This window comes from Biomphalaria glabrata, chromosome 4 (assembly GCF_947242115.1).
Source record: "Biomphalaria glabrata chromosome 4, xgBioGlab47.1, whole genome shotgun sequence".
Classification (NCBI taxonomy): Eukaryota; Metazoa; Mollusca; class Gastropoda; family Planorbidae; genus Biomphalaria; species Biomphalaria glabrata.
In genome coordinates, this window is record NC_074714.1 from 32,315,393 (window position 1) to 32,334,143 (window position 18,751).

Consider the following 18,751-nt stretch of genomic DNA (forward strand, 5'->3'; position numbering starts at 1 on the left):
ACTTAAACTGCAAATATTTTCCTTGATCGAAACATACACTCTATATGTAATATATATAAATTAAATTAAATTAAATTACCTAGAATCTTCAAGAAATTTTTTTTTTAAAATCTTTATTTTCAACTCAATGTAACCGCAGCTGTGTATCAAGGATTGACCTCTTTAGTCACACAAGAAGTAGCAATGGGAAAAGATCGTCTCTCGAGACGTAATATGCTGCAGAACCTCAGTATACAAAGTAATCTCGCTAGACACTTTCAAGTTTCAACAAGATTATGAGAGAGAATTATTCATTCCATTCAAGAACACAACGTTTTAAATCTTAAAGGTGAATTGTACAAAATGCCAGGCACGCATATCATCATTGGATCATCAAGCATGCATTGATCGTTTAATAAGTTTGAGAACAGTTGGTCTTGGGACATCAGCAAACGATCGAAAGACAAGGAAAAGACTTCTGCATCAGTCTATAAGTGCCAGTGAAGTGAAAACACAATGTTATTAATAAATAGAAAGTTTTTTTTAAACATCTACATAGGTCAGTGTTGGTCCGATTATTTTTTTACTAGTCTAATTATCACTTCCCTTCTGTTTAACTATTCGAAAACAAAACTACAATAACGCTCTGTTGCCTTGTAGAAACTATCTGTCACAATTTATGTCATATTTTAGCGACCTTCGAAAACAAAACTACAATAACGCTCTGTTGCCTTGTAGAAACTATCTGTGACAATTTATGTCATATTTTAGCGACCTTCGAAAACGGAATAACCATTATTCTTTTTGTCTGGTCTATATGTCCTCCGTCAGTCCCGGTTAGATCGCAAAACTAGAAAAGATATTGAAACTACAATATCATGATGTTTTAGATCTTTCAAAATTCTGATGTAACGACTTTTTTTTCCTTTTTTTAAAGCAAAACATTTAATTTTTAAAATTAACTATGCAAGCAGTTTTTTTTTCATAAAAATACAGCAATTTTACTATTCACTATATTTAGAAAAAGACAGAGACGATAAAAGGGCATATTATCAGTATATTTATAATATATTTACGCAAACTTTTTTATTTCTAAAATTATGTTATGAAAAACTGTTTTATGCCATACAAGCTACTTACATTTTACATTTTTTTTTCCTTTTTTTTAAAGAGAAAGAATTCATTTAGTATGTAAAAAGTTGACTATAATTTAAAACAATAATTAATAAGCAATGTCTCATATTATATAAGGAGCGAGAAAATGCAAAACACATGGAACAAAAAGGAACACATTCCTTCCATTTCAAAACCATCAATTAGATAAACATTCGATAACACCAGATAAGCCAGATTCACATAAACCATACCTTCATAACTATCACTTCATTAAATACAAACGAATATTAACAATGTAATAATAATAAAATTGATAAATCTCTGTATTCTGTGGTATCATATCGGTTCTTACACTTCTCTTCTATTTGTATTGGCGGAGTTAGGGTTGTTGTTGTTAGTTAACAGATTATAGCTTATGATATTTAGGCAGAATATTATTAAAACGAGTTAGTTTTCTTTAGTTGCAGTCTAATTGTCTGTTAAATGCAGATCATGGGCGGACATATGGGGGCCATCTCTGCGTTTGTGCGAAACACAAACTCATTTTGTAATCTTGTAATCTTGGTGTTTTTTTTTTCTTTTTTTACATTTGTACGTTCCATCAAAAATGCCGATTATTAACGTCCTGGCCCCAACCACTAGCAGGATTACAGGGAATGAAATATGGCAGGGTTTTGAACTCAAGACCATTGTCACAAACAGTCTGAACTGAATATCTCAAGAATAAACTAGCATTTTTTTAAACAAATGTTGTTCATAATTATATCATAGGCCTTACAAAAGTTTTGTGGGAATAGCTGATATAAAGCGCTACATTTCAAATCTTTTCTAACTGCTGAGACTACCGTTTTTACTTGTAAAACTTTGAATTAGACAAACAATAAAACTTTTGAACAATGAAACTTTGAAATAAAATAACAACTAAGCAAAATTATTTTCAGTACAAACTTTCTTTTCAGTTTTAATTCATTCAATAAAAGTGGCTGAAATTTGACTCTAGCGAAAAGATCTGAAGAACGTAGGCTAACATTTGGCTATAGCTAAAAGATCTCCAGAAAATTGGCTGAAATGTTGTTAAATTGTATACAATTTAACAGAAACAGTTGCTTAATCTAGACTTGTTACGTAGAGAATATTCTCAACAATATTCGTGGAACAATATTTTGTTCATCTGAGAGTGTTTGCTGTTTCGTTCTAGATCTAATATTGACTGGGAAAAAAATAGCACATGCTATGAATGAACTAATGAATGAATCTAAATCTCTATAAATATATAGTCTCACTGTCTTTCACTCAAGCTCTCAATACTATAATATTATCTTTTTTAGTGAACGAGAAAAAAAGAACGTTCCTTACATTTTCAATACCATATCCCGACATTATCCTAAGCGGTGTTCAATGTCCATATCCCGACATTATCCTAAGCGGTGTTCAATGTCCATATCCTACTCCTGATCAAATGACCGAGATCTGTAAAAACATCAAACACACAAACACCGCCGCCATTACGAACACGCCAGCAATGTTCCAGCCATCACCACCATCACATCGACAGCATGGAACTATCCCCGTACGACACACCTCCAAGAGACAAACGTGAAACCACTGGCTCTAGCGAGCACACGGCACCGACCTCAGCTCCCACCGCTAGAAGCATGGAGCCACATAGGTCCCTGTGGACCTGTGGCGTAGAAGGGAGGCTGGGGTGGGGCAGTTGAGGGTAGAGGGAGCTCGTCATCATTATTTCTCGCGCAACAGCCCCCGTGTCTTGCCCAAGCGGGAGTCGATGCTATCCCTTCTGCTTCAGCAGTCAATACTGTAGCCATGTCTGGAACGTTGGTATCGATCCTGACTTATTTCCATTTACATTTTAATGTTTCCAAAAGGGGGGGGGGGAAATGAGTTTTCTTTTTTTAAAGGACGTCGTTTAAAATGATTAGCACATGACTACAGGAAATACTTGATCACGAGAGTTTAAAATTACTTTTTATAAGTAGATGGACTGCTGGTTGAACAGATAGATAGATTTATAAATGGATGGGTGAGTGGGTGGATGGATAGATTTATAGAAGGATTGTTGAGCGGCTGGTATAACGTATGGATAGATTTATAGATGAATGGGTGGTTGAACAGATAGATTTATAGATTGAGGGGTGGGTGGGTGGGCAAATTATGGTGATTTAGTGATTGAGAGAAAGGATGGATTGATGGATGGTTAGATAGATAGATAAGCAGACCGGCAGGCAGGCAGACAGATAGATAGATAGATAATTTCCCTTCCTAGCACCAACATATTTAACTCTCTACGTTGTTCAATTTCGCTTCATTAGTATCGATACTAACTTACGTATCGATCATAGAGTTGTTAAAAAAGCGGATCTCTGGCCTTAATTTGCTTCGATGACCGCGGTGAAAGAAGACAAAAATATTGTTTTATTACAGCTGGATTCAATTTTCTGTACATTTTTAACGACATCATTAATTCATCGACTTGTTATGGATAGAAAGAAAAAAGAAACAACTAACATTCAGAGCTCGAGGCAAAAGTCTAGAAAATAAATTTGGAATTCAAAAGTTGAGGAGTTTTTGTTGAAATTCTTTTCTGCAATATCGTGTGTGTAGAGGCGAGGCGACAATGCTGATCCGCTCATGACTTCACGCAATCTGTCTTTGTGTTTTGCATTCTTATTTTATATTCCGAGCGAAAAAAAAAAGATTCGTTTATAACCGTGAATATCTCCCCCTGCTATTTGTATGAGGCGCTAAACAACACGATGTAAAGAGTTCAATGAAAAACGTAATATATATATATATATATAATATAGATGAATGGGTAGACAGCTGGTGTAACAGATATAGATATATGTCACGATCATCAATGGTGTTGATGTCACACTCTAAGATGATGTTACTGTCACGATCAGACTTGAACTATATTGCACCATCAACGATCGTGATTGCCGAGGATCTTGAAATGATCTTTCGATAAGATGATCGTATAGAAGTAGACAGATCTATGTTGATGATACGATCATACAGAATGTTGCCAATTGATAAGAGGATCATCTAGGTCTAGGAGTTACAACTTGACAAATATGATCTAAGTACGATCTAAATTCAATGAAGAAACTTCTCTTCGTTCAAAAACAATTACTTTAATTAATAACTTGAAAACACTATACACAAATAGTTACAATGCTTAAATGTACTTGAATAACTGATCTATTCAATAATATATCTGAGTCTTGATACGAATAAAATATATATTCTTAACTACATACAAGTTAGATCTTATCCCTACAAATCTATACACACGACTTTAGTACATCTTTACACTAACACATTCCGTACAAGACTGACTAGAAAATATAAAGAAAATACAAAGCTTTGGGCGAATTGCCATGTGACTCATATCTCATTGCCGCTTGGTTGAGATCTGACCAATAAATGCAGCAACTACATAATAATTAATATTTTGAAACCAATGAAATTCATTTCGAAAATGAAACTAATACAAGGCTGGTTTTTCCCGAGGTAGTTGACCTTGCCGGCAGACCTTGGCTAAATATCGATACAGTGTACGTGACATATTACCCCCCGCTATCTTAAGCATTTGTATGGTAATAGAAATGCGTAAAATAATTCATGTAAAATGTCATCATTTTGAAATATGAAAAATAATTATGACATTATAACTCATTTGGTTTGTACTAATGTGAAAATGTGTACATGGAAAAATATATTGCATATGAAAAATTGACATAAAAAAATGATAATACATGACAATCTTCTGAATAATGATACTTAATGTAATACAAATTTCAATATGTGTGAAGCAATGAAGAATTACAATTGTCTGTCATGTATCTGTACTATTATAATAGGATATATGCAATAATATTCGACCTGAAATAAAATGCCTGAAATAAAATGCGCATGATTTAAAAATTAAGATGTCTGATGCAGGTCATATGCAAAGATGCTGAAACATAATAAACAAAGTATCTTGAATGAGTGACCTTCCTCAGTGGGTTGCTTGGTGCTTAAATAAATGTAACATCTGATATAGAACACCTGTGGAAAAAATGAGTAGACAAATTAATTAATTGATTTGATATAACTGGATATTGCTCTTCCTTGACGAGTATGAATGAAAGTAAATCAAGTGACACTAAATATGGTAAAGTACATATATAAAATGTAAGTGTGAAGCTCGGAACCCTTCTGAGTTGCCGTCATAGATGTGTGTGCGCGTTTTCTAAACTTGAAGAAAAGGTCTTTCAGTTTATGAAGCTGTTGTCTCCATGTCATATTGATCTCACAGATAATGTCTGATTGAACCGCGTTTGAGTTTGGAGAAAATAAGAACTGTCCGAAACCAAAACTCAATTTTCTGGTTGATGAACTTTGACGCTGTAGAACAATGGTAGCAGAATGCTTTACATTAGAATGTTCAACAGAGCAATGACTGAACATATCTGAGTTCAATCGGTCAATAAAGCTATGTTGAAGAAGTTCATTTGTTCCTTTCTGAAGAAAAGTTGCCCTTTGAGTGGACGGAGGATGAAACTTGGTGTTGTCAATGTTATTGCTTTCTGAGTTTCTTTCAAATTGCAGTACTGGAAATGTCTCAGAAACACTGGTAAAGAAATCTGCATGGTCTGGAAACACTTTAGTGTCCTTCACTTTCTGTAGTGCTATGTCATCCAGAGTGATGACCTTGGGAATGTCAAATTGATTTGATGATATATCATCCAGAGTGATGACCTTTGGAATGTCAATTTGATTTGATGCTGGTAATGAAACATCTATCTCAGGAATGGGTGTTGATGATGTTTCTTCTTCTTCCTCAGGAATAGTTGCTAAGCTTGTAAAATGTTCAACTTCTGCTTTGATGTCTTCATTATCTGTTTCATGGTAATGTTCAAACATATGAACATGAAATACTCTGGTAACCTTGTTGACATTGATTTCATAAAGCAGGTTGGAAATCTTTCTGGTGATGTGAAAAGGACCTTGCCATTTGTAGAACAGCTTGTTACTCATATCTGGTAACAGTATATTGACTTGATCTCCTTGGGCAAAATATCTTGATTTCATGTGTTCATGTAATATTCTTTGACTTTCAATGTTCTTTGTTGTAATGGCTTCTTGAGTTGACTCACATTCTTTCAAATGAGGAATACTTGTATGAGTGTTAGAGTCAAGTTGCATAGTTTTTCTTTTGTCTGGTATAGCCAAAGTTGATTGAATATAAGTATCTGCTTCTGGTTCATGAGACTTGTCTTGATTGTAGCAAAAATGTTCAATGCATATCATAGTATTTGATGCAGATGCATTCTTATTCAAGTCTTGATGTATGAAGTCATCATCAGTGGTTAGGGATGGGAAAGTACTTGGTAGGGATGGGCTTGTATTGTCAGGTAGGGATGGACATGTAATAACAGGTAGGGATGGACATGTAGTAACAGGTAGGGATGGACATGTTGTAGCAGGTAGGGATGGACATATAGTAACAGGTAGGGATGGACATGTAGTAGGCAGTGATGTCCCTGTAGATTTGCTTGAGTCATGATGCATAGATTCATTGTTGTCAATTCTGACTTTGTATTCTGGTTCATTCTTTGTTTTGATTGATTTAGATTGCTTTTGACTTTGCTTCTTTTTAAGTTTGTCTCTTTTACAACTTGTACAATTGTTAACATATTTCTTGACATCTTTGGTCAAGCTAGGCCAATAATATTCTTTGGCAATTCTCTTCTTAGTACTTGTTACACTCATATGTTTGGTGTAATGAAACTCATGCTTCGCTTCAATTATTTGTTTTCTGAACTTCTTTGGTACATATATTTGTTCAATTACATTGCACTTGTGAAAAGAAATCTTCTTGAGAAATCCATCTTCAAAATATGCCGCACTGCATCCCAATGAAGCTTCCTGGTATAATAATGTTAATGTTGCATCATTCTTTTGTTCAGCTTTGAATTCAGTATTTTTCAATTCTAATAATTCTCGTTTTAGTTCTTCTTGCCGTTTTCTGTCAAGTTCAATGTATTGTAAATCTGTTCTATATTCATTTGTAACTTCTTGTACATTATTTAGATCTATATCTTCTTTCATTTCTTCTTGTTTCATGTAACATGTATCTTTTATGACTTGTGACTTTGTGTCTTCATTGTGAAAATATTCCATAATATTCCATAGTCTCATTCTTTCATCATGATCTGCTATGTTGCGATGAATTGCGTCTATTTGAGATTGATGACCTTTTAATTCTTCTTCCAACTTGAGTATTTTTTGTATTTCAAGTTTCATTTTTGCTCTTTCATATTGTCTTTTTTTTCTGCTTCTTGTCTTTGTTTTTCTGATTCTTGTCTTTGTTTTTCTGATTCTTCGTTTTCTTTTGCTCTGAGTAAGTCAAGTTCCTTTGAAGCCCATGTTGCTTGTTCATGTGAAGGTATATTGAGTTTTTTTGCTTTCTCGAGTTGTTCTGCCCATGTTGGTATTGTGTTTATCCACACCATGTTACAATATTTATTGACTTGAGTATATGAACTTGAATATACAAATATAGATCTAGTACTGTTTTGAATATAACAATGTTAGTTATGCGTATTAGGCTATGATGTAGAACTTTGTTTTACAGTAGAAGTACTACTGGAGTCGTTGTAGGAAGTGTAGATGTATTCAACCGTATCAGTTTAATGAAATATTGCTGAGCCGTACAAGGCTATGAACTTTTTCTCACTTGATATTATAGATCTAGTATAACTTGTAGTATTAAAGTCGTCGTTCTGTACGATTGACTTGATATCATTTAGTAGAAAAATGTCTACTTGATAGCTTATAGTGCCAGGTAATTGCTACTGGGCTTATCTATAATAATAATGATGTCAGTTGAATGATACTTGATAGATTATAGTGCCAGGTAATTGCTACTGGGCTTATCTATAATACTAATGATGCCAGTTAAATGATACTGGGCTTATCTACTGTGTCAGTTGAATAATACTGGGCTTATGTTATGCCAGAACTGGGCTTATGTTATGCCAGCTAAATATTACTGGGCTTATATATCATGCCAGTTAAATAATATTGGTCTTATTGCCAATGCCTATACAATATAATAATATTAGATCTCGAGAGTTATAGTGAAAACTCTATCGTAGATCTATATCTATGATAAGATAAGATATCGATAACCAAACTGACCTTTGAACACAGTAGAACTATTCTCAAGTTGAAGAAAATCGAAGTGTTGTAATTGACGAGGTTTCGAAAAATGTTTCCTTAGATCTTGAAAAAAAAATTTTTTTTGATGACCTTTTTGATGATCTTTTGATGACCTTGTGATGACCTTTATCGATTGTCGGAGGTGCCAGATGTTACGATCATCAATGGTGTTGATGTCACACTCTAAGATGGTGTTACTGTCACGATCAGACTTGAACTATATTGCACCATCAACGATCGTGATTGCCGAGGATCTTGAAATGATCTTTCGATAAGATGATCGTATAGAAGTAGACAGATCTATGTTGATGATACGATCATACAGAATGTTGCCAATTGATAAGAGGATCATCTAGGTCTAGGAGTTACAACTTGACAAATATGATCTAAGTACGATCTAAATTCAATGAAGAAACTTCTCTTCGTTCAAAAACAATTACTTTAATTAATAACTTGAAAACACTATACACAAATAGTTACAATGCTTAAATGTACTTGAATAACTGATCTATTCAATAATATATCTGAGTCTTGATACGAATAAAATATATATTCTTAACTACATACAAGTTAGATCTTATCCCTACAAATCTATACACACGACTTTAGTACATCTTTACACTAACACATTCCGTACAAGACTGACTAGAAAATATAAAGAAAATACAAAGCTTTGGGCGAATTGCCATGTGACTCATATCTCATTGCCGCTTGGTTGAGATCTGACCAATAAATGCAGCAACTACATAATAATTAATATTTTGAAACCAATGAAATTCATTTCGAAAATGAAACTAATACAAGGCTGGTTTTTCCCGAGATAGTTGACCTTGCCGGCAGACCTTGGCTAAATATCGATACAGTGTACGTGACAATATATATATATATATATATATATATATATATATATATATATATATATATATATATATAAAGTTTATAATAAAAACAGCTAAGGGTGACAGTTGATTTGGGAGTATCACACTGGACCCCTCAAGAGGACATTTTTAGTTTCTGAAGACATTAGTTAAATTTAAAGAAGTATCCACACTCTAGCTGCTAATAGTGGACATTTAAACCAAAATGTCTTTGTAAAAAAAAAAAAATTCTTAATAAAATTTTTAGAGATAGCGTTAATTAACATTTGTAGAATCAAAGTCTGTAGCCAATAAATGATCCCATAGGAAAGGAGGTATGTATTCTTGTAATTAAAAAAAAACTGCGCAATATGTAATTAATATTATATATAGTACTTATTTGTAGTTACATCTTATAAATGATGTGTCGCCTATCATTTAAAATAATTTATACTCATTTATATGCATTACTTTTCCCTCTTGCCAGGCTAACAACTAACAAGAAATATAGTGAAGAGTGACGAGTCATATTTTTATAAAGCTCAACTCCTTCTGTGTGTCTGTGTGGCCACAAGTTTAAACACGTTATTTTTCCGACATCCAATCTTGGTTAGAGCCAGTGGCGTCACTAGGGGGGGGGGTGCTGTCCGCACCGGGTGACACCCGTTGGGGTGACACCCAAATAAAAAAAAATACACTTTATGAATGACTGACAATTAAAAAAAATAATTGACAGTGGCTAAATATTGGAACATGTTATTCAAAATTAATAAATAGAACTATATGCTCTTTTTTTCATTTTGACAAAACATATTTTAATTTTTTAATGAAATTAATTCAAAATGCTATATCGTACTTAATATATCAAGGAAAACGTGAAACCCTATTTTTAGTTGTTTACCAGTTGCATGTATGTATATGAAAACTGCTTTGATTTTTTAAAATGTTTTATTCGAATCGAATTTGTAGCGAGTACCGTAATATCAGGACGCCAACCAATAGTCACTGTTTAACAAACGACGATGATAATGTAATTTCATTTTTCTGTAAATGAAGCTCTAGCCAAAATACAGGAAATGTTACAATGTGACAGTCGAATTATAGACTTGAATATTTTAGTGGATTTTTCTTCTTGGCTAGTGCCAAGAATGATTCCATGGCTTCCTAATCGGGACGATTTAGTCACTTAATAGCAAAAACTGTATTCTTGTGTTGTCAACTATTTTCGACTAATTGCATTGAAATAAAGTCCGATATTGGAATATTTAAAGACATTTACATTGATAAATTTAATGATCAGTTTTCAAGCTTGAGATACAGAATAAAAACAGTGAAATTTACTTATGGCTGCGTTGTTGTAAAATTGAACTATAGATCAATGGCAATGTCTTCAATTCCAAAGATTACGGATGCGTGCAGAGTTCCACATGACTACACTGTAAACTATAGATAAATTGTAATCGACAACTGAATTTTAAAATTTAATAGACACTCATTTTATTATTGTTGAACAATCAAATAACGTTGGTCATTATAAACTAGATGTATTACAGCGAAACAAACAAACGAAAAAAAGTTTTTTTTAAAGAGAAGGGGGGGGTGACACACTGAGCTGACCGCACCGGGTGACACCCACCCTAGTGAGGCCACTGGTTAGAGCTGAAGTTTCTTTTACCTGACAACACAATAATCAAGTAAAAAAACCTTAACCAATTAGGTAATTAACTAGTGGTAATAAATTATTTTGTTTGGTATCTCAAACAAAGAAAAGAAATAGTACTTAATTGAAGTGGTGATATAGGCTGAACTATTCCCCTTTCGAATGGAAAGAAATAGAACTTGAATGAAGTGGTGGTATAAGTTCCCTTTATAGATTGTCGTCTGAGGTGTATTAATGACATGACTGATCCAAAGTAATTGATACACTTAATACAAGCTTTTTTTTTTCTAAAAAGTATTTTAATTTTTTTCTTATTTTTTTGTATGTGTTATAATAGACTAAAAACAATTTTAGAATCAAAATTTAACTGATGAAGTCTATAAAACTTCGAAAGTTATGATAAATTTCCATAGAAATTGGTTCTTAAGAGAGTACTGAGGTGTTAATCATTTCATGTATCTATAACACAGCTTTTACTAAGTTTTATTATTACAACAAAGTTACTCATATATATATATAAGGTGACCGAGCCTCGCTCGGATGAATAATTTGTTAAGGAAGAATATATACCCGAAGTCATTTTGGGAATATTGTTGTAATTACGAAAATGAACGATCGGGTAAAGACTATCAATCCGAAGAGTTGCTTTTTCGTTCTGTCAGTTCTCAATGTAGGCCTAATTGTACATGGCGATTAGAATAGAAAGCCCCCCCCCCCTTACATTAGGCCTATAGAAAACCACAGCTCACGTCTTAACGTTTTACATTGCTTGTAGGCTTGGAAGAAAGTCTTTGCAGTGTAACTTCTAAAATGGTTACTTTCTGACATTTAATATTTCAATTAATATATTCATTATGGCTATGAGATATGGACACTTTACAGAAAACAACGAAGACTTCTTGAGTGCTTTCACCAAAGATGCTTGCGCTCCATCATGGACATACGGTGGCAGGACCGCACTACAAACAGCGATGTCCTTGCCAACGCCGGTATGGACAGTATAGAGGGACTTCTTATGGTCCGACAGTTGGGTAGGGCACGTATACCGTATGGGAGACGAACGTATGCCAAAGGCAACAGTCTTTTTTTTTTTGGTGAGCTAAAAGGTGGTCGACGAAACAGAGGCGCCCCACGGAAACACTTCAAAGACCAGCTTAGGCGTCAACTTTCCTTGGCTGACATAAAAGAGAGCACCTGGTTGTATGCGGCCTCCGAACGAAAGAGCTGGAGGTCACTCACGCAGGCCACGGGATACACATTTGAGACCAAAAGAAAATCTGCTGCCGAGGACAAACGCAGACGGCGAAAAGAAAATCTAAATCGACCACCTGCGGACAATAGTTATGCTTGCCCTGGATGTGGCAAAATATGTAGGTCACAGCTGGGGCTGCGCAGCCACGGGAAATACTGCATTCCTCACTCATCTTCGGACTCGAAGACAATGCAAAATCTCTACGTTATAGTGTAAAACGTGCACCTAGTAACAAAGTAAAATCGCGCATTTTTTCCTTCGAGTCTTAAAAACATCGCGTTAGTATTTTAGAAAGAAGCGTTATTGTGAGGCATCTCTGTTACTCCGACAACCTTTCAGCTTACTAAAAAAAAAAGATTGCCAAAAATATGTTCGTCCCCCATACGGAATAAGTGCCCTGCAAAGCGTGACTGTCGGATTATAAGAAAATTCATACCATTTTGCAAGAATATCGCTGTTTATATTGCGGTCTTTGGTGAAGTTGTTTAAGAAGTCATAGTTGCTTTCTATAAAGTACCCATGTCTCAGATCCACATAGAGGGGTTAAGAGAATCACTTGTTGACACTGATTTTTGTAGACAGGCGGAGCGATTTATTTCGCCACACTCTCGCTTGGAGGCGTCCAAAAGCACGACTATCCCTGATCACATATCAACCTCTCTTTAAAGCAATGCGTCATTTGATACCATGCTTCCCAGACAGTGAAGTTATCTACCACTTTAAGGGATGTCTATGCGCGGTGATCTTTGGGCTGGGTAGGTTTTATTGGGTGACTTCTGGAACATGACTTCTGTTTTACCGAGGTTTATAGGTTAACCAAAAAAAAAGCAGCAGCATGATGAAAATTCGCTGACCGCGAGCTGGATATCATCAGAGCCAGCTTTAGGCCTATGCTGCCGCAGTGGACCCCGAAGGTTCAAAAGCCCCGCGCTAATTCTAGGTGTAAATTATTAAATTAAACCATTATAATTTATAATAGGGTTCCCGTGGTCTCCTTGATTTCAAGGAGCTCATGGAAATCTCCTGAAACTCATAAAAATGTCCTTAAAAAGACAAAATTGTCATTTTGGGGTGTCAATCAATATGGTAAACACCAGTCCTATGCATGATATAAAAAACGGCATCTTCAGCTTTCATTTAATAAAAATGTAATGCAAATACGAATTTATTTTCTAATACAAAATCTTTATTTTCACTTATTATCCTTATCCCTACCCTTACTGGTCCGCGCGCAATCCATTTCACATAGGGCCCCGCAAATGTTAGGGCCGGCCCTGGTTCTGCAAGTAAGGCATAGATAAGCTGTTTTATGACCATTTCCTATGTTTTGGTATGGGACAGTAGACTTCGAAGCTTAAACACATTGCAAAATAATAATAAAGTAAAAGCTACCTACGGGTGTAAACAATTTATAAAGCCTTTAAAACACAATAACTAATCATACATAAAGATATTTAATTTCATTATTTTTCTTCCATAGTTTCATAATGGATCAATGTAGAATTAGATGGTGCGCAAATGTTTAATTACACCAATTGAATCATTAAAACTTTTCCTTGTTTGCGAAGAAATGTCTTAGTGTACTGCTGTGAGTCTAGTGACGTAAGCGGTGTCAAGTTTTTTTTCCCGTTTACGTCATGGAAAATTTTCATTCATAAAACATTCTAGCCAAAATTAATTTTTCGATAATGAGGCATTTTCAAACCGATATAACGGTCGACCTCGAGTTTCCCCGATGTGGCCAATGAGTTGAGAATTTTTTTCTCACTATTATGCACATACCGTGAAATTTTAAAGAAAATCGTTAGAGCCGTTTTCGAAATAAAATTTATAAATATATATACATACATACATACATACATACAAGAATTGCTCGCTCAAGAGTATAGGATATATAATATCAGGTGACCGAGCCTCGCTCGGATGAATAATTTGTGAAGGAAGGATATATACCCGAAGTAATTTTGGGAATATTGTTGTAATTACGAAAATGAACGATCGGGTAAAGACTCAATCAAAGGTGCTTTTTCGTTCTGTCAGTTCTCAATGTAATTGTACATGGCGATTTGAATAGAAAGTCCCCCCAACAGTAGGCCTATAGAAAACCACAGCTCACGTCTTAACGTTTTACATTGCTTCTTTCGCGTAAAACTATTGGGCTATTGTTGTAATTACGAAAATGAACGATCAGATAAAGACTACTAATCTGAAGAGTTGCTTTAGTGTTCTGTTAGTTCTAAATGTAATTGCACATGGCGATTAAATATAAAGTCTCTTAAGTCCTCCTATAGTCTAGACCAACCACATCTCACATCCGTCTTATAGTTTTACAATCCATCTTTTGCGTAAAACTATTGTAGGCCTACTATTATTGGCTTGGAAGAAAGTCTTTGCAGTGTTACTTCTCAGATGGTAACGTTCAGACATTTAATTATGGAATTAGTATATATTTATTATGGCTTTAGTACGAAACATCAAGTGACGCAAATCTCTACGTTATAGGGTAAAACAGGCACTTTGTGACAAAGTAAAATGGCAAATTTTTTCTTAATAGACTTAAATCATTGCATTAGTTTTCTAAAGAAACGTTTCCGTGGGGCACCTCTGTTACGCCGAAAAATATGTTCGTCCCCCATACGGGATACGTACCCTGCCCAGCCTGACTGTCGGACTATAAGAAGTTCATACCGGCTTTTGTCATCCATCCATCCATCCCAGTGGTGCTACAGCCCGTGGAGGATATGGCCTGCTTTTACAGATCTCTCCATTCAGATCTCTCCTGGGCCTTCCGTCAACACGCCCTAACTCCAAGCTTTTTACCGAGGTTTATAATTAAATCAAAAGAGGCTGCAGCGTACGCAAACTCGTTGACCGCTAGATGGATATCATGTTTAGTGTGAGCAAGTAAGGCGCAGAGAAGCTGTGTTATGACCATTTCCTTTGTTTTGGTACAGGACAGTAGACACCGAAGCATGAACACATGGTAATAACTCACCAGCAAAATAATAATAAGGCTTGTCTTCGAGTCCGAAAATCAATGAGGATTGCAGCTGTGACCTACATATTTTGCCACAGACAGGGCAAGCATAACCATTGTCCGCGGTGATCGATTAAGATTTTCTTTTAGTGTACTGCGATAAGCCTTGTGACGTAAGCAGCGTTTTTCCCGTTTACGTCATGGAAAATTTTCATTCATAAAACATTCTAGCCAAAATTAATTTTTCGATAATGAGGCATTTTCAAACCGATATAACGGTCGACCTCGAGTTTTCCCGATGTGGCCAATGAGTTGAGAATTTTTTTCTCACTAATATGCACATACCTTGAAATTTTAAAGAAAATCGTTAGAGCCGTTTTTGAAATAAAATTTATATATATATAAATATATATACATACATACATACATACAAGAATTTCTCGCTCAAGAGTATAGGATTTGAAATAAAATTTATATATATATAAATATATATACATACATACATACATACAAGAATTGCTCGCTTAAGAGTATAGGATAAAGATGAAAACATGTAATGGAGGGTGTGTGTGTGTGTTTATATGGTGACGGTGGGAAGAGAATAGCGATTGGTTGTCAATGTTAGGACAAAGTTCTACAAATGCTCCTTATTCCTTGGTGCTATTACAGCATGGAATGGGTTGCCTGAGCTAGCCAAGAAAACCAGTGACTTAGCAGAATTTAAGTCATTGGTTAATATGCTTGACTAAATGCATGACGCGTACGACGTAATCATCTTCTTTTTTGAAGTAACGTCTGTATTATATAAGATAAGATGAGAATGCTGCAACATAGGTGGCATTGTCGTCACTTGGTCTTAAGACAGACGACTCCAGAACATAAGACTGAAATGTGCTTTGTGCTACAGGCCAACGACCGGTAACACCACCAACATTTTTTAAGTATGAGATGTTGAATTTAGAAACTGAATTTCGAACAACCCTTGGCTACATTGAACGTCCTCAAACACTTGTGAGGCAGAGTCTAGATTGAACGTCCTCAAACACTTGTGAGGCAGAGTCTAGATTGAACGTCCTCAAACACTTGTGAGGCAGAGTCTAGATTGAACGTCCTCAAACACTTGTGAGGCAAAGTCTAGATTGAACGTCCTCAAACACTTGTGAGGCAGAGTCTAGATTGAACGTCCTCAAACACTTGTGAGGCAGAGGCTACATTGAACGTCCTCAAACACTTGTGAGGCAGAGGCTACATTGAACGTCCTCAAACACTTGTGAGGCAGAGGCTACATTGAACGTCCTCAAACACTTGTGAGGCAGAGGCTACATTGAACGTCCTCATAGAGCTTTGTCCTTGGATCGTTTTCTTTGTCCATGTCTATTCTTAGCTGTCTAAACAAAAGAATGTCGTCGGCATGTGGAAGTCTGTCATTCTATTGAGACTTTTTTTTTCTGCATTATGATGTTTGCTCATAGTAGTCTTTGGAGCTGACTAATACAGGACTTTTTTTTTTTGGTGGTGGTTGGGGGGGGGTTATAATGAGACAGTAATGTATACATACTCTTAAAATATGGTTGACAATAAGCTGCAGGTTTTGGAGCAAGCATTTAATGTGTCAAAAAATAACAGGAGCAGGTTGGGCAGGTCACCTGGAAAGAATGTGAGAGGACAGAGGAGCAAACATTTTGTTACCCAGCATAAACCAAAAGGCAGACCACGAGTACGGTGGCTAGATGATGTAGAGGCAGATCTAAAAAAAGCTAAGAGTCCGGGCATGGACACGTAAAGCGCGGAATAGATCATTATGGAAAGATGTGCTAAAGCAGGCCAGGTCCTTCCATGGGCTGTAGCGCCACTGGGATGGATGTTTTAGTCTCGACATTTTACCTTAAGCTACCTCGACACAAATATCTGCGCTCTTTCTTGAAGCCACACCGGCTATCTGTTGAACCAAACTACATCTGTGAAACCACACTCCATATGTGGAACCGCACTCAGTGGAACTAAACTCCATGTTCACTGTATGTTAAGCGTCGATTTAGTTAGATAATTGCATTGAAGTTTTAAATTTTTTTTTAAAATATCATCTTAAAGTTTCATGAAGTAATCTTCAGGTTTCATAAGCGCTTGAAGCGTGGTCACGTCATCTGAAGTTTGCTGATTAACAAATAGTGCAGGGCAAGTCTTAGGCCACTGCAACCTATGCGGCCGCAGTGGGCCCGCACTTGCATAGGCCCCGCTCAAATTCTAGGTATAAATTATTAAATTAACCATTTTAATTTATTATTAAAGGGTTCCTGGAATTCTCCTGAAATTGCATATATACGAAAAAGGCATGAACATCTTCTGTATATAATGAAAATCTTGTGAAAACGCATCCAAATCTCCTTAAAAACAGACCAAATTGTCATTTCGTTTTGTCATTCAATATGGAAAATCCTACTTGCGATTATAAAAAAAAAACGGTATTGTCAGCTTTCATTTCATAAAAATGTAATAATAAAGCGAATTTTAACCAAAACAAGAAGTTCAAACACTTTATTAGTCACTGGCATACAAATATAGATCTAAATCTATCTCCACCTCTTAAAAAACAACCTAAAGCGATATTTTACTAGTCGATAGTAAATCTAAAAAGCAGATCGGAGTGTTCATCGGCTTTTTGTTGGAAAACTACTATCTACTGAAGATGGCTAGTAAAGTTAATTTTGTACTTAGTAAAGTATGAATAGAATGCAAAGACGAATTTTTTTTCTAATACAAAATCTTACTTTTCACTTATAATCCTTATCCCTACCCAGACTGGGCCCGCGCACTCCGTTACGAAACGGGTCCCGCAATCTGTAGGACCGGCCCTGGACAAACAGAACTAGTTGCTGTGGAAACCTTTAAGGTTCAGATATTGCCAGTAAAGGGATTTTTTCCTTGTTGTAAACATTTAATTTCTTCCCTTGACACAGAAGTTCAACTCGAATAAAAACTTGAATTTTACAGTGTGACTATGATTATATTAAGTTATGATTATAAACTATGCAAGGGGCGAAGTGAAGCTTTCAGTGTGCTGGAGTTGGACGCTAGTTTACCCATGACTGGACTAACTTGCATTCAAACTATTCTGGACAGTTTTATCTTAAAATAACTTTTTAAAATTTTGATTTGATCGATGCGGCCTCTTTTTAAGTTGATCTTTGAAAATACACCCCATCCATGTCACTGCGCCATTTTTGGAACAAAATTTTTAGAACCTCACACCTCTATCTTGGGGTAAAGAAAAGTAAAGAAGAGGATGTAATGGTCAGATGATGTAATGGTCATCTGTTTCTTTGGTCCACGATTAACGAGAGTGGCCAGCACAACGAATAACCGCCTTTACTTTTCCGTAACTAATGTCAGGTCCCATTAGAGCTGCGTGGACTCCAAGTCTTCACCCCAATTTGAACTCGGGACCTCCGTTCGGAAGCCAAGCGCTTTACCACTCAGCCACCGCGCCTCCTTCTATCTGAGGAGCAACTCTCATTTTGTGGAACCACACTCTGTCTATGTAATCACACTCAATTTGTGGAGTCACATTCCATTTCTTTGTTTGGAACCAAACCCCATTTGTAGAGCCACACTCTATCTATGGAACCATGCTTCATCTGTGGAACCACACACCAATTGTGAAAACACACTATATTTAT

At 35.7% G+C, this 18,751-nt stretch overlaps 2 protein-coding genes across 8 annotated transcripts in view; both read right to left on the bottom strand.

Moving 5' to 3' along the window:
• Positions 1-2,728, bottom strand: part of LOC106071603 (uncharacterized) — a 190,247-nt gene extending 187,519 nt beyond the window's left edge. For all 7 annotated transcript variants that reach the window (XM_056027222.1, XM_056027223.1, XM_056027225.1 and 4 more), the window contains exon 1: positions 2,452-2,728. The gene's annotated coding sequence lies outside the window, so the exon portion shown is untranslated. The remainder of the gene's footprint in view (positions 1-2,451) is intronic.
• A 1,257-nt stretch (positions 2,729-3,985) lies between these two features.
• LOC129926081 (uncharacterized) lies at positions 3,986-10,072 on the bottom strand. Its single transcript, XM_056028129.1, has 2 exons — positions 5,863-10,072; positions 3,986-5,814 (listed from the first exon to the last, which is right to left on the bottom strand). Exons 1-2 carry the CDS (start codon positions 7,408-7,410, stop codon positions 5,257-5,259), a joined length of 2,106 nt encoding a protein of 701 aa, XP_055884104.1. The 5' UTR covers positions 7,411-10,072; the 3' UTR covers positions 3,986-5,256.
• Between the last annotated feature and the right edge of the window lie 8,679 nt (positions 10,073-18,751).